Genomic DNA, 25,624 nt, shown 5'->3' on the forward strand with positions numbered 1-25,624 from the left:
CCCCAAACCCACTTAGCTATCTAAAGTGCCAACACTGCAATTCAACCCAAATACTGGGATTTTAGTTAGGGAAAAAGAAAAGCAAAACAAAACAAAAACTTATACATTGATGGCTTTTTTTCTTAAAAGAAAAACAAAATAGCACATCTGCCAGATGTTCGTCATCACTGCCTCAGGGGCCAGGAGGAACCTGGAGTCACACAGAGAACCCTTTTCAGACCTCTATGTCCCGGATACAGAAACAATGCTTGGATTCCCTCGGATGCTGGTGCCCCAAAAGGAATCTGGACCCAGGTCTCTCTGACTGGGGGTTAGGGATTATTACAGAGGGAAGGCAGTTAGCACAATCTTGTTCACACAGCAGATGCACAACACCAGGCCATGGTGACTGAGGCCATTAGGACTTTATTACCTGAAACCCCAATCTAAGAGCTTGCCTGAGCCCTCTAAAAGAACAGGACTTCAGAGAAGGCAGTACTAAACTTAAATAGGGGAGCATGTTGGACCACAGCTCTCCCGAGGCCCCTTCCAAGTCAATCTCTTCATGTCTCCTGCATATCGAGGAAATGGAGGGTGCCAGGAATTTGCCCATAGTCAGGGGTGGACGGTCCTGGTTTGATTGCTGATTACTGCTGGCCAAACTCCCTTCTCCGAAGTTCTTGCCGTTTGATCTTGCCAGTGATGGTTTTGGGCAGCTCTGGGACAAATTCCACCTGGTTGAGGAGACAGCAAGTCCATCCTGACATAGGCCTGCTATTCCCGGGCCCCCTCCCATTCAGGCTGACTCCACTGGTGACCTTTCTGGGGTCCTCGTCCTGACCCCTGGAGTCAGATGTGGCCATGTGATTTGCTTTGATCGAAGAAATATGAATGGCAATGAAGCACGTCCCTCTAGGCAGGAGTGTTTAGAGCCCCTGGGACTGGCCACCCTCTGCTTCAGCCCTTATAGCACCTGGAAGGTGTTTCTGTAGTGGTGTTCTTACATCCCAGTCCCAGGATGAGGGGATGTGGAACAAAGGCCCCCAAAGAGCCATGGTGGCGTACAGCATGGGCAAGGAAGAATCCTCCCTCAGGACAGACCCGCAGTGCTTGGAGCGATGTGCTCCCCACTGTCACATCTGATGCTCCCAGCATGGTGTGTTCCACTGGGGAGGCTGCCTCGCCTAGTGTCAGAACACAGACTCTGCTGTGGGACACACCTGGCCCTGAGTTCCAGCTCAGTCTCTGACCCAGGCAGCCTCAGGCAGTTGACCTGGAGTCTGAACCTCGGGCTTGTCTTTGTAAAATTGGGCAGCTATACAGCTTTACGTTGCAGTACTAAAGAAAGTATCAGTGCACATGGAGAACTGAATTCAGGGCCTGGTGCACATAGTAAGTTCTCAGTAAATGTCAGTCAGGCAGTCTCATAATATGTCCGCATTGGTTGTGAATGTTCAGATTGCAAAAGAAAATACTGACAAAATTGTCTTTTTGACAAAAGAAAATACTGACTTATTTTAAACCTCTCTGTCTCCCCTCTTCTTTTCTCTCTGTCTCTCTTCAATGGCTATTGAAATTAGGACCTTCACACTGAGCTACAACTGCAGCCTCTCCCATTTTATTTTAGAACACTTTTGCTAACTCACTAAATTACCCAGACCGGACTCAAACTTGGGATCCTCCTGCCTCAGCCTCCCGAGTGCTGAGATTACAGGTATGTGCCACCACACCTGGCAGACAGCTTCTTTCGAAAAGGAAAAAATGATTGGTCGACTAAGTGTCCCCTCCACAGTCCCAGGCAAGGAAGGCACCACTGAGCACCAGGAAGTGCTCAGAGGAGGCAGCACGCAGTCACCCGCCCATGCTCACCTTCCGCGGGTACTTGTATGGTGCTGTCACTGACTTCACGTGCTGCTGTAGCTCCTTGATGAGCTGGTCTTGGTCATGGGACTGGAACGGTGGGTTCAGAACAATAAACGCTTTCACCACCTGCAGGACAGAAACAAACACAAACTCTACTGTATAGAAACTCTGGGAAAGCAGAAGCCGAGGTTTGCATCTGTCCTCCCTAGTCCATACCATGCGTTGGAAAATGACTCGATCCCACACTTGGGATCGAACCCAGATCCCTCACACTGAGCTGCATCCCTGGTCCATTTTCATCAGAGTCACGTCTTGCTCAGTCACTGAGTTGGCTAGACTGCCTGGAACTTTCATATTTCTGCCTCAGCCTCCCCGAGTGCTGACAATACAGGCAAGCGTCACTGTGTCCAGAAACTTCACCTTAAACTTCTTCTCTGCGAAGCGGGGTGCACTCCTCAAAGGCTTTCTGCAGATTCCATGAGATGGTGCACATAAAGCCTCCGGCCCGTTTAAACGGCTCTCAAACCCACCATCATTACTATTCGCATCGTGGTCACATTTATTGTGTATGCAGTTCTGTATCTGGCATCCAGAAGGCTTAAACAATTGCTCATAATTATTTTTACTTTATTTTGTAACCTCAGTCACACAAGTCTTTGTACACAGAAGGTGTATGATTAGCACTTGTAGCAGTGAATGTGTGCTCTGGGGCCACATTGTTTACAGTTCTGTTCTGGGTCCACCGCGTAGCTGTGGCTGAACGCCTCTTTCTTTACTTACTGAGTATAATAGGAACCCTTAGGTTATTGAGTTTTGTGAGGCTTGGGTGGTTTGGCGCGTACTAAGTGCTCACCATATACGAGGCTTCACCATCGCCTTTCCAGAACTCAGGTGGCGCCACAGTGCCACCTGGTGGTAACCACCTGTAAGTGCATGCCCGTCCTTCCTCCCTTTTAGGTCCAAGGCTGTGTTGAGCTGGAAGTGTCCCGTGTGGGCTTTTCTGAGCCCCCGCACAGCCAAACTCCACGAGGCCCTCGTCCTCACCTCCCCTCGCGTCGGATCCGGGCTGCTCACCACAGCCGACTCGGCCACGGCCGGATGCTCTGCCAAGGCGTTCTCCACCTCCATAGGCCCAATGCGGTACCTGCAGGATCAACCCAGCTTACTCTGGGCCAAGAGCCAAGGATGATGGGCAGAGCCCCAAGCCTGTACTGTCCTGAACGGCCAGTGACCTGTGACTTGCTTGTACTTTGGGCCCCAAAAGTGAAGGCTTGGACTTTCAGGTTGCCCAGTCCCCAGCTTGGTTGCTCCTGGACTTCTCTTTGGACTGTCCCTGCTGAGGGAGGGGACAGGTATGTGTCCCCCAGAGCTCGGGTCCTTGATCCAGGCAGCTCCTTGCACCAGATCTAGAGCTCTGGAGAGCCCTCAGACAAACAGCATCCTATCCCCCACGATGCCCCATGCTTTGCTTTGTCTCTTAGTACATACATAGAGATGGTGAAATGATGATCACAGTCTAACAAATGAAAGAACCCTGGCCCCATGTAGATAGCACTGAGGGGCTATAAAAAGCGCTTGTCAGTGTGGTGAACATTTTGAATCTGCTATCAGCAAATTTTCAGTACCTATGGGGTGTGATAGAGAAATATGGTGAATGTTTAAATTAAAAACAATTATAGTCAAAGCACATTGCCCTGAGTCCCCCCTCCTGGGCTTTAATGCTCTTGTCCCATTGTTCTTGCCGCCTTCTGAACTGGCTCTGGAAGTTCTCTCTTCTGTCTTCCGCTGCACTGTTGAGGCTGCCTCCATATCCTGAATCTATCGATATTCCTGATTTTTCATGGTCATGTTGCTTTGGGGAAGGGCCAGAAATTGCACAGCACCAGATCTGGACAAGGACGTGCTGGCACGTTTCTGTAAGCCTGCCTTTAGTTGGATGGTACTTGGAAGCAGCATTCATTGTATTTTTTTTTTAAATCATGTCTTGTAAAGACATATGATAAAAGGCTTCCGTAAGTGCTTCAGAAAGTGGCCAGGACACTGGGATATGAGTTTGGAGTGAGGAGGTTACTGGCAGTGTGTCTTTCACTGCAATATATTATAAAATTTAAATATTCACCATATGCATGATCAGAGAGAGAGAGAGATTTTAGAAATTTACAAGTAGCTAGAAGGAATAAGTTCTGTTGTTCTATTTCATAGCAGAGTGATTATAAATCATAATAATGTATTACATACTCCAAAATAGCTGGAAGAGAGGTTTTTGAGTGTTCTCAATCCAAAGCAATGATAAATGTTGGAGGCCATGAATGTGCACATGACCCTAACTTGTTCATTACGTTACGTACAGATGTATCAGTGTATCCCATAAATATGTATAAATCATTACATACAAATTAAAAATGAATTAAGGCAATCTCAATTTTTCTGAAATATTCAAGAAAAATGCTTTAAGAAAAAATCTTGTAGGGGTCTAGGGTCAGAGCCAGGCCTCCTGGCTTCCAGTCTAGACTCCTGCCTGAATTGCCTTTGAGACTTCAGGCCACATCTTCACCGGCTAGTGACAAGTTTCCTCAGTGTGAGGGGGGTAGCACTTCATCTTCCTGCTAGCTTGAAGCAGCTGGTTACCTACGGTGCTAGGAGAGCATCTCCACATAGTGAGCGCTCTGTAACGCTTAGCTGCTGTTGCTGTTAGGTTTGTTCTGTGACCTTCTGTGCCACAGGACACCAGCATGAACATTAAATAAGCGAGCCCAAGGGACCAAGGCATAGTCTCCCGTCCCCATCTGGCCCCCTTCCCTTTAAACATTCAGGAAGGGGATGTCTGATTCACCTTCCTGAGTGTCGTTTTGATTGAATGTTGGCTGCAGGTGTGGGGCAGGTGCACAGGAGTCAGGGTGAGGCTCTGTCAGCATTAGACTGAGGGTCCCAGCGCCACGGCAAGATCCCAGGGGCCAGCGCTGGGCCAGCCACACCTACCCAGAGGCGTTGATGACATCATCATTCCTCCCCAGGAACCAGAAGTAGCCCTCCGAATCAATACTGGCTTTGTCCCCTGTGTTGTAGAAGTCCCCACATTCTACCTCTGCTGTCTTCTCTGGGTTATTCTGCAAAGAGAACACAGCCCTTTTGTGGAAGGCAGAGAGTTCAGAGACAGTGAGCTCTCAGCCCGGGTTCAGACGTGGCCTTGTGTTCAAACTGTGACTCTACCTGGGGAGGTTTGGTGGCTCCTCAGAGTGTAATTTCATTACATGGAGGAACGCAGTGTAGGCTGCTGCTCAGCTAGGGGATGTTACAGAGCCCATTGCAAGGACAGTTTTTATAGTGAAGGACTCATCTCTGTGTGGCACTCTGCCTGCTGGGACAGCATCTCCACAACTAGTGTGCACCCTGCTTATTTTATTTCCCGCTGTAAGTTTGTTGTGGACCTGGACAGATGAGAGGGGCCAGTGTGCAGGGGCTGAATGCATTTCCTTCACTTAGTGCTACTCCGCTGGATCCTCACAGAAAGTCGTGAAGAATTTTTTTAAAATAAACTTTCCATTTTTAGATAATTGTAGGTTTGCATATAGTTTAAAAAATTAATACAGACAAATCTTATGTACTTTTTTTCTGTAGTACTCTAGCTTGAATCGAAGGCTTTCACACTGAGCTACATCCCCAGGCTTCTTTTTTCTTTTTAAATTTGAGACAGGATCTTGATAAATCACTAAATGAGCTTCAGTGCGATCTTCACGCCTCGGCCCCTCAATGTGCTGGGAAGCCCTGAGTCACCACACACAGCCTACTCTCTCCTTCTGTGAGACCAACTTTTTCGGATTCTGTATATGGTACAAGGTTAGCATGTGGTATTTTTCTGTCTGTGGATTGTTTCAGCTATGTAATGCTCTCTAATTTCTTTCATACTTCTTCAAGGATGTTATACAGATAGAACTGTACAGTATAGAGCCTTCCAGGATGGGCTGCTTTTTCTCTCTTCAGTGTCATTCTGTGGACAATCATTCAAGTTGCTGTATTTGTAAATAGTTTGACCCTTTCTACTACTAAGCAGAATTCTGTGTTGTGACTGTGCTTCAGTTTTGTTTATTCATTCAGCCGCTGAAGGATGTCTGGATGGTCTCCAGTTTCTAGATGTTGTGAATAAAGGTTCTGTGGTCACTTGTGTATTCATATGAAAGTGAATTCACGTGAGCCTGGCATTTCTAAAGCCTATTTTGTAGAAGAAACTGATGTTCAGAGAATCAGTAAACTGGTCTTGTCATTTGAATTTAATTCTGGCTTCGTAGTCTATTCATTTGACATCTAAGCCCTCTTGTATGACAAGAAGTGATTGTAAGAGGTACCTGAAAACACAATAAAAATGTAGATTATGTCTTGTTTTGAATTAATTTCAATGATTGATTACACCAAGGAGATTATTCGCTTAGTGTTGACGTGTTTAGAAGCTCTGAAAAGCATTAAGTAGAAGAGTAAGCTTTGGGATCAGAGACTTCAGCAGGAACAGAGTTTAGTCAAAATTTAAAATTTGCTTTTTTAAAATTCTAATTATGGTTAAAAATGCTGTCTGATTTTGGCAAATGATACTGTTTTCAATTTCTGATACTACATTGGATTTTCAAAAACAAATATTTTCAAACAGTTAATTTAAAGAGAAGTATAAACAAACATTACTTATGTAAAAGTAATCATTATAGATGTTAATATGAGATGTGATGAAAATTGTGACCATTTTAATTAAAATATTTATTACAGTAAAATACAAATGGCCATTATTTCACCCAAAAAACTCTATCCAAAATACCTAGAACACACTTATTCTGTCATTCTGACTGTAACAGAAATTTAGCTGAAATTTAAAAATCAATTAGCAGCCTATTGCTATACCAAGATTTGCTCATCCTGCCTGTCACATAATCAGACTGCTAACCTCAGTCAGCCTTGACTGTCTGCATCCAACTGCTTTTCACAGATAGCTCCTCAGGTCAACTGATGTCCAGTGGTGATGTGTTACATCACCTAAAAATATATCCTGTTTTTCCAGCATGTTTTGTGAACTTTCTGCCTAGGACAGACTGGCCCAGTCAAGGACACATTTAACTTTCCCTTCTCTGCTCAATACGCCTTCCCAGAATTGTCTTTATGACAAACAATTCCTTTTAATTAAATTTGCTTAAAGCATGTCTGCCTGACAACGTATGACTTGATTCATGGATTCAATTATGTAATAATCTGTCATCAGCTTACACACTTCTTGCTTGAAAATTCCATATCAGCTGAACTGAATGCTGACTCAGGGCTGGAGATCTGGAACCAGATTTCCTTCAGCCCACAAGTGAAATAAATAGTTTGCCTTCCAACTCCATGATGCAAGACATCTTCCTTTTGGTTTGCTACTGGGTTTTTGCAATATTAGCGCTTTTTGAAGCAATCCTGGAAGTTGTTTTTCAGCAATGTTTTCACAAGAAGTGATAAAAAAACATGGTGACCACTGCTGCTGAGTGCCATCCAATGAAAGGAAGGATCATAAAAGTATGGTCGTGTGTCCTCATCCGCCTTATTCCCTGGATTTGGTACCATGCACCTTTCGGCTCTTTCCCAAAGTCAAAATGAATTGGGCACTTTGAATTAATTCTGGATTTTAAAACAGCAAGGATAGCACAACTAAGGACATTCAGGAAAGAAGACTTCCAGAGCTGATCCAGAGATTGACAAGAATGAGGGACAAGTGTATTTGAAGTGAGGGGGCATATTTTGATTAAGATGCATGGCAATGTCTTTTACTGTAATAAAGTTTTAAAATTTAAACATTCACCATGATGTTTGATCACACCTCATGGATATGGAAACACAGTGGACAAGGACACCAATGCTGGGAGTTTAGGAAACAGTGACCAAAGAGGAAGATGAAGTTCCAGCCTGACTGCTGTCCAGCGCAGCTGTGTTTCACTCTGGCCTCACTGCCAGCCCTGGGCCCAGCTCTGCTCTCAGGGGCGTGAACTTTCTCGAGGCTAATCTTCTCAGGGAAGGCCTGAGGCTGGGCCCTGAAGAAGGGCCCTCACATTCTGGGAAGGGATTCTTACCTCCTGGGACCTGGATATCTTGGAGGGGCTCACTAGGCGATCCTAGGGAGATTCCTGAGCAAGAGGGGATACCACACAGAGGTGGGCAGAGTCCACTTGGCTTTCAAGAACCCGCTAACCCTTGCCTATTTTTGAAGTCTGCTACTGGGAAATAGTGCTACGAAAGCAGTGGCTGGGAAGTTCCAATTTCTTGCTCCTCTACAGAAACATCAAAAACAAGCAAGCAAACAAGCAAATAAAAAGAATCAGTCTGAACTGACGTTGTTGTCTGGGAATAAAGTGTTGTCTTACAACAACCAAGCAAATGTCCCATCAAGAAAAATCCACCTTCTGAATGGCAGGAGAATTCTTGGTGCTCTCAGGCTGTCCCATCCTTGGTCACACATGGCAGGCAGGGTTTTGAGCAAGGGACAGCCTGGCTCCCAATGTCCTCCTGTCCCCAGTGTAGGAAGCAAAGCACCTGGAAATTATTATGTCCTAATTGCTCTGGGGATACCTGTAGGGCTGATGCAGGGTGCTGGACTGAATTAGAGAGTTGGGAAAAGCAGCAGAAAAAAGGAGAATGTGATTTTCAGAGTTACTCAGAATCATGTCACAAAGCCAAAAGGCCCAATTTTCATTAATCAAAACACAGTCAGAGGTGTACAAAGAAAAAGGACAATGTGGCGAACGGAATGCTAATGGACAGAAACCGTCTGAGAATCCCAAATACTGCATTTACAAGAAAAATAACTTAATTGTGTTCAATATGCTCAATGAGTCGAGAAGGAGGGAGTGGACGAAGAATTAAAGGAATGAACACAAGGAGAGTATCAGCAAAGGTAGAAATTACAAAGGAGGGCCACGTACCAATTCTGAGGTGTAACAACTGCAATAAAAAACTCACTAGAGGGTTCGCAGCCTATTAAAGCAGGCAGTGGAAAGAGGGAATGGAAAACAATGACTGAACAAATGAAACTGGAGGAGCAGAAAAACTGTAGGGAAGGGAGTAGAGTTTAAGAGACTGGTGGGGCAGATGGTAAAGAGGGAGAACAAGCCAGTGAGAGTTTATCCAAAGAAACAACAGAAAAAATCTCCCACTTGGAGAAAGAAGAATAAAGCAGATTAAAAAAGACAAGTGTATGATTGCATGTATATGAAGAATATAAAATGGACAAATTAATATAGAAAAAAAGTAGATTAGACCTAATGATATGGGGGTGTGTGGAGGAGGAGGAGGAGGGTGTTATTTAACTAACAAATACAGGATTTCTGTTTAGAATGGCAAAGATTTTCTGGAGATGGATATGGTGATGGTTTCAAAATTATTAATGAATGACACTGAATTTTATGTTTAAAAATGGTGGAAATGTAAATTTGTATCATATTTCACCTCAATAAAAATAAAAAACATGTTGATTTCTTATTATCATTGTTGATTTCCTGTTATCTTGTTTTGAAGCCCTCTATGGTTTTCATTGTTTTGTTTTGATTGGTTTTATTCTGCTCTGTTTTGTTTGATTTTATTATGTCTCATGGTATGGGCAGCTACTGTGAAGATAACATGAGACATTATGGTACCATTGTTGATCTCCTGTTGTCTTGTTTTAGAGTCCTGGACCGGTCTCGTTGTTTTATTTTGATTTGCTTTGTTTTGTCTTATTTTGTTTGGTTTTACTCTACTTAAAATTTTAAAAAAGTAAAAAAACAATAAGCAAAGGACAGGACTAACGTAATCTTTGCATGTTATGGCCTGAAGAGGGAGCTGCTTCTCTGTGGTAAACATTTTCCCAAAACAAAAGGCAGGCCTTAGCTTAATTCTTACAAAAAACAAAACAAAACAACTCAAAAACCAAAACAAACAAACAAACAAATATATATATATATACATACATATATATATATACACACACACACACTATATATATATATATATATATATATACACACATATATATCGGCTAAAATGTATATATACTTCAGCAGTTTGTTGTACTAATGAATGTCTGGGAGCTAAGGGCCATTGCTTTAAGCACCTGTTGTAATTGTAAAGGCCAAAGGTAATGTGTTAATCTCATGATGTCTCAATAAATTTAGTATTAAAATATTCAAAGGTTTTCCTCTTCTTGACATGTACTATCTATTTTGCAGACTCTGTATCTATTTCTCTTACATTATGCTGTACCTATGTTATATAGTGTGTTAGTGGCTTTGAGAACCACTGGGGTGTGTGTGTGTGCATTTCTCAAAGTTGCCTGCACGGTACAATCATTTAAGATGCGGGCAACATTCCCTTGAGACCATTGTGTGTGGAGAGTCTGACACCAGGAAAGCGTCCAGGGGACAGCCTTTGGAGCACAAATATGGGGTCAGAGATCTGTTTCGGGGTCTGGTCTCCCTTCTATAGCCAATCAATCTTGTAAGCCAAGATTTCCCTTTTGTGGCCTCCACCTACCTGGGGCAGTCGGGTTGTTTCTGATGAAGAGTTTCAGCAGGTTTCTTGGTGCCCACTCTGGATTTCTGCATCCCCTGGGTTTCCCATTTCGGATGTGAGGGGCCAAAGGCATGGAGTTAGACCCCAGACCTACTTCTTATTTGACATGGTAAAGACATGTGATACTTCCAGCCTATACACTCACGCTCACAGTGCTCTCTGGAGGTTCAGTTAGGATAGGAGATTGGTTTACCCTATTGGTAAAGGGGGATGGAATTATCTGAACCCAGGTGAGGCCTATATTCATGACCTCAGGATACACAAGTCTGGTTTTGGAAGCCAATCTACATTCTAATCACCAGTTAGCTCTTAAGTCTCACCAGAGTTAGGATAGGCAGGGCAGTGTACTGTGAGTTGGAGTGTAATTGAGTGTAACTAAAATAGGCTGCATTGAGCAGGGGTGAATCAGGACGAACTGAGGAAGTGTCAGGATGCAGAGCTCCTGCTGGGAGTTTTCGGGCTGGGATGGGGGAGACGGGGTTCTATTACCTCATAGCACATGAAGAGGCCTACAGGCCTGGTGGGCTTGATCCTGACTCCAATGTTCCCTTCAGTGTTGGGTGGCAGGACGTTGCCCTTGTCGTCGATGATCTGGAGCAAGAAGCCTGTTGAACACAACCTAGAGGACTCCCCCAGTCCTTCAACCATGCCCAAGCACTGCCTATCTCATTCCTGGGATACCCACAGGGAAGACATGGATCCATAATGAAGATGTTAGAAAATGGAATAAGACTGTCAAAAGTCTTCAAAATCAGCGAATGTGGTTTTGTTTTTCCTTTGGTACCGGGGATTGAACTGATGACCTCACACTTGCCAAGAAGGCACTTATGCCACTGAACTAAATCCCTGGCCTCTTTTTTGTTTTGCTTTTTTGAAGTCAGCAAATGTGAAATCCAAGCCAGAGGCCCACTTGTCTCAGTGGTGTGAAGACATTGCCAATATGCCCTCAAGCTAGAAAGCATGGACCAAGAGAAATGCAAACAGCTGCCAGTGCTGTGTCCAATGCTTTCCTTCCCATGCACTGTGTGTGAAGTCTCTGGCTGCCAGGCGAGCTGTACTGGTGCTCATCGTCATGCAGTTCTCAACTGAAGCCTCTGTAAAAAACTGGAGGAAACATGGGGGTGGGGGGAGAAAAAAAGACAACCAGGGCAGGGAAACATGGCTGGGTCTGCCAGCTGGTGTCCCGAAAGGGTCTGACCTCAGCTGAACTCTCAATCTCCCTGCCAATACCCTTGAGTCTAGACCTGGACGTCGAAGGGTGAGATGGCCTTCCCCAAGGAGCCCGGCTTGATCTTCATGTCCTGGAAGACACCGCAAGTAATTCCCTGTTTATGAAAGACACATGATTGGGTGTGGCTGGAGAATCCAGGTTGATGGCAAAGTAGCAAGAGCCCTCCCTGCGCTGGGTCCCAGCCCCTGTCATTTGATGCTACCCTGAGAGCCCTTATTGGGGAGCCAGAGGCTGGGATTCAGGCTCAGAGACTGAAGCGACTTTGCTCAGAAGACATGCTCTGCCCCAGTATGGACTGAGTCTATGCTAGGAGCGGCAGCTCTGAGTGCCCAGTGAGGGAGGCAAATGGTAAGCCCGAGAGCAAGGCCAAGGCTGGATATGGCATGTGGCAGGAGTGCCTGCCATATGTCAGGCACAGGCCAGCTTGCCAGGGGAGCACCCTGAGTTCACTTCACACACATTTACTGGGGGCTGTTGAGTTTTGACTGGAATCCTGACCAAGCTCCTTCTTGAGGTTGTGTTGAGACTACTCAGATCTCTGTACCAGTTCTCTCTGCAAGTACTTCTCACCTATTAGATTTTCCCAATGGACTTGAGCCCTTTTCAACCATTCTTTCCTTATCTTTATGTCAACAGCTGAATGCTTCACATTAGACAGACCACTGTGTGCTAACTGGGCCTATGCCTTTGAGCTCCTCCTGCATAAGAGGGGGATATATGTAACACCTACCTCCACGGCCCTTGCAAGTAGATGGGAAACTGCCCATTGTGAGCCACACACCCAATGTCCAATGAAGGGAGACACCTGCTAGCTGCTCCCCAGCCCTCAAGATAAGTCACTTGAACATTTTTCTTCTGTGGTATTTTTCCACATACAGTTCTTACACTGTAGCCCACAGAATGCTCAAATTTTTTTGCTTGTCTTTTTCCCTTAGTTAATAACAAGCATGACAAGAGTAGAGGTTGTCCCATTAGCTTCTGTGCTCTCGGATTTGGATAGAATACCTACCCAAAAATACCAATGACCATAGTAACTTCAGTGTGAGCACGGGCTATGGGCTAGGCACTGGCAAGACTGGCATTGGCATTTCCATTTTAGAAGGCAAAGTTGGGACTCACTTATGGTCTTGAATTCTGGAATGAACAAAGCTGAGATGTGAACCTGGGACCAGGGAGAGGAAATTCTCTCCCCTCTGTCATGGCACTGCTTACACTGCAGGTGGGTGGGAGATGAGTACGGCCGGGGAACAGATGTGAAAGGGCTTCGAGAAAGAGACCACCATCGATTGTTGCAAGCAGCTGTTGTGGAGGAACTGGGTCATGGGTCATGAGTGGAGCATGTTGCTCCAGATATAAACTATCGGCCATTCAACGGCAGACCCAGAGTCTTAGCACTTTTTGGGTCTGCAAGTAGATCAACTCCCTGATTAAAAAAGTTAGATAAGTACATGAATTAGAAGTGAAATAATCAATTTGCCATAAGGCCTGGCATGGCAGTCATCTTTGTTAGCTAGAAGGATAATGGGAAGGTGGGAAAGTGGCTCTGTCCAGCATTGGAAATGAATTGAGAATGTGCTGGAAGAGTGGGTCCCTTCTATACTGTCACTGGCATTTGACAAGTCCCTGAGGGACTCATGATGCTCTAAATGCTAGCTTACTTGGCTCAGTGACACCCTGGGAACTCACTGTGTGTGTGTGTGTGTGTGTGTGGTATATACTGAAAGTCTGCCCCTTATACATCTCTGCTAATATCCCAGTCAAGTCTGGGTATGCTATCCTCCTAGACACCCGGAGATGAACTTCTGAGCCAATTCCAGCCTGCCTCTGCATTCTGTCGTCCTGGAATGGGACGGTAGGGCTGTCGTCTCCACGTTGCTGGAGAGATCCTCCTACCCTACTGCCCCTTCAGGATTCCCCTGAGCTAGTGATCACGGTGGCAAAATGTTCCTAGATCCCTTTTTAAGCTTTGTTCAATAGTTTTCAGCATGTTGTTCTCTTGATGAGTCGATGAGCTGTGAGTTATCTTCCTGCAGATTAAATTGTGGCAAATTAACTTTGAACCCTGGAGATTTCTCTTGCTTTGAGTAATGCTATGCACACCTTGGGGCAATGACACAGAATCATAGCAAGACTCCACCCATCAGCTGAGCACCGTGACCAAGCATGTCCAAATGGCCCAGAAAGGGCCCGTGCACCTACCGTTTCTGACTGCCCATAGATCTCGTGAAGCAGGATGCCCGTTCGTTTATTCCACTGGTCAAACTCCTCAGCCAGCAGAGACTCCCCGCCAGTGTGGCAGTACTTCAGGGTGGGGAACCTGAGACTTTGGGGAAGACAAAGGGACCAGGTCTTGGCTGCGCAGCACACGCAGAGCTCATGGCGTGGTCATCCGAATCACTTATCCTTCTGCTCCTCACTTTGCTAGTTCCCAATTGGTCATTGGCCTGATGGTCAAGGCCAATTGGGTGCCACTCTGTCACTGCCAGTCCTGGTTATGTCTTCTGGCAGAGAAGAGGATGTGTAGGTGGTGATGTATTGGGTTAAATCAGAGAAGTTTGCATTAAATTTGGCTTTGACATCATGCGAGGGAGAACAGGTGTTCATCAAAACTCATCTCAGGAAAGCATTCTGTGCATCTAAGAAACCTTAAACCATAAAGCAGGGAGGGCCAGGACCCCAGGGGACACACTCTAGTGACACACTCCCCAGGGGACACACTCTAGTGATAATAGATTTATACTGTCTTTTGTGAGTGCAGGGTTATATTAACCGAAGGACTTCTGTATTTCTAACTAGGAAATGGAAGCTGAGGTTTGGGCATCTTCTGCTCAGGACATCAGGGCAGATGGGGCAGAATGTAGGAAGAGTCACAGGAAACAGAATTTCAGACAGACCAGTGAGGTCTGATGCGAATGTTTACTAGTGACACCACGTGGTGTAAAGTTTCTCCTCCGTTTTCCTCATGAAGTTTCCTTAAAGGAAACAAAAAAGCATTGCAAAATAATGACTGGATTCCCTAAAGCAAATGAGGAGAAATGGCTCAGGTCTGATCTAGCTGGTGTACCACTATCTCCCTCTTCATCCTTTCTGGGACAGAGTCAAGGGAGATGGACAGAGGTTGGTCCACTGAGGAGGTCTTACTGTTCCTCCTCCTCCCAGAGCTCTCCCTCCTGTACAGAAAGTGGGCAGTCTTGGGGGAGGCACTAAATGTGCACCGCTGAAATTGTAACTGGCTTTGGACAAAGGCCATCAGCTGAGGGATGTTGTAAAAATTAGCAGAGTGCTCGGAAATACAGATGGAAACAATTCCGCCAGACTCAGGCTTCACAAATAAAACCAAAGAGTAATTCAGTTAGCTTGGCAATGGTGTTCATGAAACTCCTTCACAGTTATGGGATAAGCTAGCTTTGATTTTGTGAAGTGACCATTTCAATTTCAGAGTCTCTGAAAAATACATAAATGACCCTAAGGGTCAAAGAGCACATTTCAGATTAGCTAACAACCCTCAAACACAGGGAAAAGCAAAACAAAACTGCCATGAAATGATGTTACACATCCATCAGATTGCAAAAGTTAACTTTGACAATAATGACTGCTAGTAAAAATAGAATCGTGGACACCATCCTATCTCACTAGTGGGAGCATACATTGTGTGTGGTTGTGTGGTGTGTGTGGCGTCAGTGGAGCCTAATAAGTCTCCTAGTAAAACTCTTCAAAAATGGATGCTTGTATGCATCAGGGAGCCTGTATGAGAATTTACTGAAACATTAATCATAAGATTCCCTTGTGGAAATGGCCCAAATCTTTATCAGTGGTTGAACTCCTAAATACTATATTTTCACAAACTGGAAAATTATATAACAGTAAAAATAAACTAATTTAGGAATATGCAACAACATGAGCACATCTTAGAAAAGTAATGTTCAAAAAGCCGAATGTCATGGAAGAGTATATTATTAGATATATGAAATTCGTAAGCATAGAAAATGGTGCTATATGTTCAGTGGTACTGCCTTAGAAGCTATAATGAAAAGTGGGGAATTATGACCATCATTCATGATAAATCAACTTGACTGGATTAAGAAATGCCCATGGGATTAGCAAAGGGCATGTGTGGGCGTGTCTTGGTGGGTCATGGGCGCCTGGCCTTGGAGTCTGTATCTGACCCCTTGCCCCTCCTCTCTGACACTCTTCCCCTGCTTGGCTTTCTGGCCCCCTTGAGCAAAACAGCTTTGCTCCACCGCACCCTTGTACTGTGATATTTCTGCTTAGGCCAGCCAACCATGGGCTGACCCCCTTAAACCAGGGCCTCAAATTGAACTTCTCCTTGGAGATTGTTGGGGATAGTGTCTTGGTGACAGGGAAGCTGATGAATACAGAAGCAAACACTGTAACGATTGAGAGTGATTTCCTTTAGGAGAGATGAGAAGGCATGTCTGGGGGCTGGCTATCTTCCATTTTTGTGATTTGGTTAATTGTTATAGTGGAATTTTAATTTTTAATAGTTTATTATCTATGTATTTCCAACTGATGTACTTTTCTGAATGTTATTTCATCATAAAAAAGTGTTCAAATAAACCCACAATGCTTTAAGAGTCAGTGTTTCTCTTGGTTCTCTGGATCACACTTTCAATTTAGCTAATTAGAGTGATTGAAGTTACCACCACCACCACCGCCACCATTGCCACACACACACACACACACACACACACACACACACACCTCAAAGAACCAGAGAAAAAACAGTTTTCTCATGGCACATCAAATCCCTTAAAATCCTATGCAAACATTGTTGTTACCAGCTACTTGCACATACTTGGCATCTTTCTCCTGTAAAATCGCTCGAAATACAGCTGGTGCAGCTAGGCAATGGGTGATGGGGTATTTGAATAGTACCTGGAAAGTGAAGAAAGGAGGAATTTTTATTTGTTTTCTTTCTTTCTCTTTTTTTGGAACTAGGTATTGAACTTTGGAACTAGATCTTGTGTTTGCTAGGCAGGCGCTTATGCCACTGAGCTAAATCTATGGCCCTAGGAGGAATTTTTAAAACAATAGTTAAAATTAAAAAAAATCAGTCAATTATGAGAATTTTAGTTCTGATGTGCCTTCTAGGAGAGCCCATTTTCCCATTTGTTAGTTCTTCCTATATATATATATATATATATATATATATATATATTGGGCATGAATTTCACTTATGGCATATGCTGGATACCGTCAGGGGAAATACAGAATAAGATAATGTTCCAGATCTTACAGAACAGATACTAACAAAGGAAATACAATAGGACTCAAATGATAAGACAGAAGTTGGCAGATGTCATAATAGAGGTTTGAAGATGGTTCTATGAGAGTACAAAAGAGGGAAATAAATAATCCTGGTTGTGCGGCCTGGGGGCTTTTGAAGTAGGTGGCATTTGGTAGGACCATTAGCACGCGGACAGGGTACTTAAGGCAGAGAAATGGGGGAAGATGAAAGGAAGTAAGGCCCAGGAGTGGAAGAAACATTTCAGCCAGCCAGATAATATCACTTACTTACACACAGAGGAGAGGAGCGAGGGCCCAGGTTAGGAGGCTGAGGTTAGTTAGGTCCTGTAAAATCCAGCGATTTTACAGGAGAAAGATGCCAAGTATGTGCAAGTAGCTGGTAACAACAATGTTTGCATAGGATTTTAAGGGATTTGATGTGCCATGAGAAAACTGTTTTTTCTCTGTTCTTTGAGGGGTGTGTGGCAATGGTGGCTGCGGTGGTGGTGGTGGTGGTGGTAATTTCAATCACTCTAATTAGCTAAATTGAAAGTGTGATCTAGATAGGGGCCAAAGTGTCTGGTATTCATTATCACTCATTAGAGATGGAAAGTTTCAGAGGTGACAAGGTAGAGATGGGCTAAGAGAGAAAGAAACTGCAAAGAGAAGGCAAGGTAGGTTGGGGGTCTATCTGACGCCAGTCTAAATTTCTGTAATTTAGGTTTCTTATCTGTAAAATGAAAATATTCACATGCAGAACCGTGATGAAGGGTGACAGGATGAGCATGTTGGAGATGATCTGCCCCCACTTTCTGTCCATCTTTCTGGGGCCCAGTCAGCTTAGAATCTCTGCATTATCTTACATTCATATTCTTTTTATAAATTTCAGTTGGGTGTCAGCTCTATTCACTATTCCCACTGCACAGGGAGTCTTTCCATGTCCTTGTCCTGTCCACATGCATCAACGTGTCTGGTACTTGGCTCCAGGCATATGAGGGTGAACTGGTGGTTTGGTGACAGGCAGCTGCTTTAGGCTGGGTCACTCAGTCTCTAGTTCCTCTGCCCTGGTTATATTGGACAGGGAAATGCTAATTCAGAGGTGATGGGTGCCTTGTGCAGGTGAAGACACAAAAGTAGGTCTAAGTATAGAAGGGGGCAGAAACATAAAGAAAGACAGAGGAGACTCAGAATGTGCTTTGATCCTTGGTGTCTTCCTGAATGTTGCTCCTGACTCTGGCTAACCTCAGTTACTTTTCTTTTCTTCCATGATCATGAGATGTCTCAGTGTCTCCGACCCATACACAGATGGTCCTTGACTCACAATGCTTGACTAGCAGTATTTCAGATATATGATAGTAAGAAAGCAGTGCATATTTAGGAGAAACTAAGTGGACTTCCAGCTAGTGCACTGTGTTCTAAGACAGAATGCTCAATATTAAATGCAATAAATACATTTTAAAATTTGGATACTCAATTTATAGTGGGCTTTCAGAGTGTCATTTCATCATAAGTAGAGGAGCATCTGTGTTTCCTGTTCATTAACCAGCTTTGAGATGGGGTTGTGTTGCTGATAGCCAAGGGAACACTGCTCGATAGCTAAGGGCTGGAGATCATTGGTGTTGGTGCATTTTTCATGACTTGGGGCTTAGTAGGTGCTTACCAAACATAGGCTCTGGTTATTATCATTTGAGTTATAATTTAGGACGCATCTTGGTGTTTTGAAGCTTTTAGTCAGATTGTGGAGCAGAGAACAAGAGTCTTTTGTAACAGATTCAGCAATAAGAACTGAGTGGAGTGGGTGGGCAGAGAGGAAATGAAGAGTGCTTTGTTTCATGACTTTGAAGAATAAATTGCTACTTAAAAATTATAGCCAGTATTTCCCATCTTTAACAGTAGGAACCAAAAACAAAGTACTTCAGAAATACCCAGTATCAAAATATACTGTAAAGCCCTAGTAATAAAAATGTATGGTAATGGCACAAAAATAGACATGTAGACCAATGGTATAGAAAACAAAATACAGAGACACACATCTACTTCTTGGGTCAAAAATATATTTGAGAGAAAAGATAGTTTCTTTAATAAATAATGCTGGGAGAATTGGCTATCCATATGTAGAAGGTTGAAAGATCTTTCTCACTCTACAAAAATCAATTCAAAATGAATTAAAGACTCAGGTATAAGACCTTAAGCTTTGAAAGTACTAGAAGAATCCATAAGGGAAGCACGTGAAGCCATAGTCATAGGACTATATGCTCCTAATAGCACAGGAAATAATAGCAAGAATTAAGAAATGAGATTACATCACATTGAAAAGTTGCTGCACAGAAGAGCAAGCAACAGAATGAAGAGGAAGCCTACAGAATGGGAGAAAACCCTTTGCTAGAGATTGTTCTAACAGAGGATGAATGTGCAGAAGATAGAAATAAAAAAATTTAACACCAAAACCCCTAATCAATCAATCAATGAGAAAATATTTCTCAAAAGAAGTACAAATGCCCAACAAGTATGGAAAAACTGTTCAGCATTCTTAGCTATTAGGAAAATGCAAATCTAAATTGCACTGAGATTCCATCTCATCCCAGTTTGAATATCAAGATATCTTGAATATCAAGAAAAAGAATAAAGAATAGGGATTCATACTACTACTGGGAATGCAAACAAATACAACCACTGTGGAAATCAGTATAAACGTTCCTTAAAAATCTAAAAAGCAGAACTATTAGTTGATCCAGCAATACCACTCCTTGGTATATTCCTGATAGAATTGAAGTCAGCATACTGTAGAGATACCTGCATACCCATGATTACTGTGGTATAATTCACAATACTAAAAACAGTGGGTACCCATCAAAAGATGACTGGACAAAGCAAATGGGGCATAGGTAAACTATGATTCACCCATAAAAAGCTTTAAATTTTGTCATTGGCAGAAAAATGGATGGAACTGGACATCATCATGCCCAGTGAAATAAGCCAGACCCAGAAAGTCAAGTATCACATTCTTTCATATGTAGAATCTAAAGCAAGTAAAAAAAGATATAAAAGCCACAAAAGTAATAAGTGGAAATAAAACAAACTCCCAAATTTTGGAGGGTGAATTTATAGAAATTAATACTTTTTAAATTACTGAAACTTGTGGTACCCAAAGATCTTGGGGACACCCTTGTAGTAGAGGAAGAAGTAAGTAGGCCTGGTGGGGCCAGAGAGGTGCACGCGCTGTAAGTCTCCATTCAGGCTGCGGCACAGGAGGGAATGATGGTGAGGCGGGCTGCGTGGTGTGAGGGTGGGGTGTGGACCTAGGAAGTGCAGTCAGGGTCCCGGGAGGATGGTCGCAAAGACCTGACTATCAGGGCCACGTGGGTGGGATGAGCCTAGAGGGAAAAGGAAAGGCCCCAGGCAGTTTGGAGAACCCTTGCCTTGGTGTGCTTGCTGAAGAAATGGAACAGGAGGGGAGAGAAGAGAGAGGAGAGCCAGGGCGGGATGTTGGCGGGGGTGCTGCGGTGTTCTTGAGTAAGCTGGGCAACTCCCAGGTGACTGCAGCAAGCGGAGAACGTTCTGGGAAGGTGCTGATAGTTGAGCTTGATCCAATATGTGGTGCGATCAGGGAAAGACATTTAAGGAGGAGGTCACTGACCACGTTGTGGATGGAGGGAGCAGAGCTGGTGAAAACTGATACAGGACATCAAAAACACGGGAAAAATTGTTTAACAGATAAAGAGGTGCAGACAGAGGCTGCTGTGACAGGGGCAGGGGAGAGAACAGAGTGCTTAGCAGTTGTGGGAGGGGTGTGTTTAAAACGTGGAGTGGCAGGTCTGACCCTGAGGGAAGAAAGCCTGTGACAGAGATGCTACGAGAATTTTCCACCGGAGAGAGGAGCAATGGAGGGAATTGTCGCAGTGATGCTACTTGATGCCATGATGGGCTCATAACAAAAGAGCATCAGTGGCCAAGCCTTACTGGATGTTTTCTATGTGCTGACCAGGAGGCTAAGCCCTTTACACACTTTCCCTGTATCATCATCTCATTAATATTTGTAATGACTTTATGGACTTGTAGGTATTCCATTTTACAGATAAGGAAATTGAGGTTCTCTTAAGTGACCTGCCAATAAATTTCAAAAATGGGATAAATTTAAAAAATGGGATAATATGCTAAATCTGTCATGTTTTAAGAGTGTTTTTTTAAACATGCTTTATTATTGTGAAGAACCAATACACACAGGCACGTGCACACTCAAGTTCTCTAGCTACCTGGCATGAGGAAAGCCTCTATCCAAGGGACTCAGACTTGTTGTGATTGCTGTAATTTCTGAAAATGCATATTCGGGGCCTCAAAGCCACAAAATTTGATCCTTAGGTCAGAGAAAGGGCCTAGAAATAAGCATTTTCTCCCAGGTGACATTTTGATGTGACTCTGGTACAGTGACCCTGATTCATGTTACACACTGTGAGGATCCCAGAACCAAGGTTCTCTTATGCATATGGGCTTCTTCGCTTAATAAAATATTTCCCAGCCAGGCTGAGATTTTGGTTTGGATACATACATTTCTTCTGGAAGTTTTGGATATTGGGAATTGGATATTGGTCTTCTTACCTTTATAATGACCTTGGGGTCAAACTGGGGCATGTGGTGAATGAAGAGTGTAGAGCCTGTTGTCCATGGCTCAAACAGCGCGCCAACAGCAGCCAGAATCCAGCCTGGGTCTGATACACACCACAAGACATCAGACTTCTTCAGCTGCATTAATTTCCTGCTAACTCCAAAAAGCAGTGGCCTCAGCTGTGCTGTCACAGGAGGATGTGGACAAGGGCTGGGAATCTGGTTTTCAGCAAAGGAGTTACCCGCTCAGCTCATGTGAGTTGTGTGGGGCTCAAATGAGCACCGCCCCTCCCCCCCATGCCCGTCCAGAAGGACTACCACCAAGCCATAGCTCCTGATCACATGTGACTCAAGGAGGTTGGTGCTGCTGATCCAGAGGCTTTTGCTAGGAATGGTAGGGCAATGTCTGCTGCTTTTCTGCTGATATAGTCCTGATGCTGCTGGGTGACAGTTATGCACAATAAGGGACAAGACTTTCTGAGAATAGAATCAGGATGGCAGAAATAGAGCTGGAAGATGGAGAGACGAAACACTTTGTTTGGAGTGTATCCATTGTTGTCTCAAGCTATGTTTATTCTGCTCTGGTTCTGAGTCAACAAATTGTTTTATTTAGTCTTTGGTCTAAAAGAGCTTTCTGTCATTTGCAGTGAGGGAGGGAGAGAGAGAGAGAGAGAGAGAGAGAGAGAGAGAGAGAGAGAGAGAGAGAGAGAGAGAGAGATCTAATTAATGCCCTATCTTGGCAGGAGACTGGAAACAGTCAAAGGGTGAAACTGGAAAGCAGGGTGGGAAAGGTCTCTACTTATCTTCCTGTTTCTGAGGGAACTCTGCGAGCCCATGTCCTTTAGAAATGCACAGTACTCCTCTTACCCAGCCACGGTTTGGGGTAGCTGTTCTGTTGGCAGGAAGGAGTGTTGATGAGCTCCAAGCTCTCATATGCTTTCTGTCTTGGGTCCCTGGCACACCTACAGGAAATCACTAGCAAAGCATCCTTTGTTTTGAGCTGTAGAGCCAGCTGATCACTGAACGTCTCTCCTGAGGTGTGTCTTAGGCACCCCCAATCCAGAGATTTTAATATCTCTTGCCTCTTTCAAACTGACTCTCCTCTAGTGTTCCCTGTACATCAGTGAATATCATCACTATCCACGCTCCAAACAGGGGGGTCAGTCTTGACCCCATCCTTTATTTCCCACATTTAGCTAGCAGCTCCTGGCCACCTCCATCCTGTACCTGGACTATTCTAAAGGGTCTACCTAGTCTCCTCAACTTCCATTCTTTCTCCTTTGCTTCTCCATTATGCAGCCACAGTGACTTTTGCATGAAAGGAAACTGATCATGTTTCTTCACCACTAAAAAGTTTTCACCATCTTCCCATTTCCTTCCTAATAAGGTCCAAACTCTCCAAAGAGAGCCACATGATCTGGGCCTTGCTCAGTTTTCCAACTTTTCCTGTTGCTCCTGCTCCCTGCACTCTGAGCCTCACTCTCAGATATCTGTAGTTCCAGGGACGCTACTTCTCTGTCTTTGTCTATTTGTGCATATTGTTCCAAAAGCACTGCCAGCTCTTCCTTTCTTGCCTTCAGGAGTCTTTCTACTCAGTGTTCATTAGCACTAATAACTCTTGCCCACAAGAAGCTGTCTCTTCTCCTTGTTCTATAAGTTAGAAAATAAATAGGATTTGATCTGGTATGAATATTACTAGTGGGAGAAAAGGAGCAGTGGGGGAGGAGAGGTTTGAAATAGATTAAATGATTAACTCAGAACTAGAACTTCTGTCCCTTTGTTCTTGGGTCAAGTTCGGGCAGTGACTTGGGGTAGCTCCAGGCCAGTTATTTTCCTCCCTAACTTTCTGGTTGTGAAACTCCAAGTCTGATTTGCCCACAGAACATTCTTTCTTTCCCCACTAAACTGTAGGACCACTGTCTGAGACACAATGGTTTGTCCTTTGTGTGGCTTGGAGACATTTGCTATGTCTATACATGCTTCCTCCACACCTCCTCTGAAGTTATCCAGCTAGGACCAAAAAGAGCTTCCTTTGTTACTCCAAAGTCTTTACCTCCTTAAGATTCCCTTTCTAGCCTCCACCTCTCAGAAATTCAGTCTCTCAGAAACCAGAGAGCACAAGAGAGGCACCAGATAAAAGCACTTTGGTTTAGAGCTCTGCCCCACCTGCCATCCCACACACATGTACACAACCCTTGCACCAGACCCAGGATCCAGTATATTCCTACCATGTAGGGAGGTAGGAGCGCAAAGCAAGCCCATGGTTGTGTTTTGCCATCTTCGGGAAACCTGTGGTCCCACTCGTGAAGAAGATGGTCATTGGATCCTCCGTCTTTGATTTAATACAGGTGTGCTCTGGGGATGCCGATCTGCAAAGAGATTCAGGACCCGTGAAGAAAAAGTCATGCATTCTCTCCCTGGAAAGAAGCAAGGGAAGAAATGTGGGGCATGGAGCCAGAAAATGGGGGTTTTGCAAGATTATGGCTTCCCCAGTCTCAGGCAGCAAAGTGACTGCATGGCTCTGCTGGCCAGATGGACTGGTATGTCTTTAGTTGACAAGTGGGGAAACACAACAAACACTTAAACAGCATCTGTAGGTTTCAGGCAGTGCTGTAAGTGCCTGATAGATAAGAACACAGTCAATTCTCAAAGTGACCAGGCCTATTTCACAGGCAGAGAAGCAAGCCTAGGCTTAGAGAGGGTAGGTAACTTGCTGGGAGGCGTATGGTTAGAGAGTGGGGCAGAGCCAAGATCAAACCCAGACAATCTGAGCTGTGACTGAGCTCTTAACCACATGGATATACAAACTAGCTTTATAGGAATTTTAAAAATTCATATCACAATCTTTTTATTAATGTATATAAGTTGTACAGAAAAATGAGTTTGATTTTGGTGTATTTGTACATGAATGTCACATACTTTGGTTACCTCTACCCCTCTATTACTGTCCTTTACCTTCCTTTTTTTGTCCCCCTGGCTCCCTCCCATCCAGAGTAGTCTCCCTTCTACTTGACGGCCAGTTGCTTTTTTTCTGTAATTTTTGTTGTTGTTTTGTTTTCAGAGTCTGCATATGGAGTTTGCACTTTTTTATTTTTTTTGGTGCCGGGGATTGAACTCATGACCTCGAGCTTGCCAGGCAGGCGCTTAAGCCACTGAGCTAAATCCCCAGCCCATAGAGTCCACATATGGAGAAAACATGCACTATTGAGCTTTCTGAGTCTGGTTTATTCCCCTCAGTTTTTCTTTATAGATGCATGATATTCTACTGTGATACAACCTTTTCTGTGGCCATTCATCTATTGCCAGGTACCTTTGCTGGTTCCTTATCTTGGCTACTCACCATGCAAATGCAGCTCTCACTGAATTTGACTCCATGACCTTAGTGTTGAACAGCGAGGAGGAGAAAGTGAGAGGGAGAGAGAGGGAGTGTTTCCATTGTGCTCTGGCTGGAAGGTTGCCTCAGTCTGCTGGGATTCTCAGGAGCTTCTCCCAGACTGAGGCTCCAGGCCTTTTCTGACTATAAACACAAGCTTTCGATGGTATCCAAGCAAAATGCAAAGAAACTCAGTGCTGGAGGAAATACTGGTTCTGCTCAGCAATTGTATCACACTGATTCTGGGAAGTTGGCTTTTCCCAGAGTGTTCTTGATGGTAAGCTGTCTTCATTTAGTTCTCTGACTGTAGCACAAGATATCACTCTGCTGTGATGTTTGCCTTTTGGGGCTGAGATAAAGAGCTTTAGAAACTGAGATTTTACCCAAGGCCACAGCCCCAGCACCTTCGTGTGTGTGGTGGGAGGTATGCCTGCATGCTTACTGTATCAGGTCTTCCATTCCTCCAGCTCTTCCCTCATCTTGCCTGGAAGGTGTCTCTAAGATACCCAGTTCTTAGAACATGCAAAGGCTTGCTCTGGAAGCTGTTGGCCAACCACAGCCACAATTCAATTTGTTCTGAGACCTCAAGCTTCACCTTAAAAATATTTGTCTTCATCTTTTACTAAATTTCTTCATGTAGGCAAGGTTTTTATCATAGTGGAGATTGAACCCAGGAACTTTGTACTGATCTGCCCCATGACCTTTTTATTTTTCATTTGGAGACATGGTCTTGCTAAGTTTCCCAGGCTGGGCTTGAACTTGAGACCTTCTTGCCT

The 25,624-nt window shown here is 44.2% G+C and overlaps 1 protein-coding gene across 3 annotated transcripts in view; it reads right to left on the minus strand.

The window, feature by feature from the left end:
* Nucleotides 1–385: 385 nt before the first annotated feature.
* Acsm1 (acyl-CoA synthetase medium chain family member 1) overlaps nucleotides 386–25,624 on the minus strand; it is a 43,356-nt gene continuing 18,117 nt past the window's right edge. For 2 of the 3 annotated variants that reach the window (XM_063226574.1, XM_003478171.4), the window contains 10 exons: nucleotides 23,704–23,844; nucleotides 21,470–21,629; nucleotides 16,443–16,522; nucleotides 13,826–13,949; nucleotides 11,640–11,720; nucleotides 10,885–10,986; nucleotides 4,822–4,949; nucleotides 2,887–2,986; nucleotides 1,849–1,968; nucleotides 386–713 (listed from right to left, as the gene is read on the minus strand). In XM_063226574.1, the coding sequence (XP_063082644.1) occupies nucleotides 627–713; nucleotides 1,849–1,968; nucleotides 2,887–2,986; nucleotides 4,822–4,949; nucleotides 10,885–10,986; nucleotides 11,640–11,720; nucleotides 13,826–13,949; nucleotides 16,443–16,522; nucleotides 21,470–21,629; nucleotides 23,704–23,844 (1,123 nt within the window). In that variant the 3' untranslated portion in view covers nucleotides 386–626. The remainder of the gene's footprint in view (nucleotides 714–1,848; nucleotides 1,969–2,886; nucleotides 2,987–4,821; nucleotides 4,950–10,884; nucleotides 10,987–11,639; nucleotides 11,721–13,825; nucleotides 13,950–16,442; nucleotides 16,523–21,469; nucleotides 21,630–23,703; nucleotides 23,845–25,624) is intronic. The other variant, XR_010039859.1, reaches the window with a different exon arrangement.

Source organism: Cavia porcellus, unplaced genomic scaffold (assembly GCF_034190915.1).
Source record: "Cavia porcellus strain 051 isolate PalLab524CR breed Dunkin Hartley unplaced genomic scaffold, mCavPor4.1 scaffold_16, whole genome shotgun sequence".
In the NCBI taxonomy this organism is placed as follows: Eukaryota; Metazoa; Chordata; class Mammalia; order Rodentia; family Caviidae; genus Cavia; species Cavia porcellus.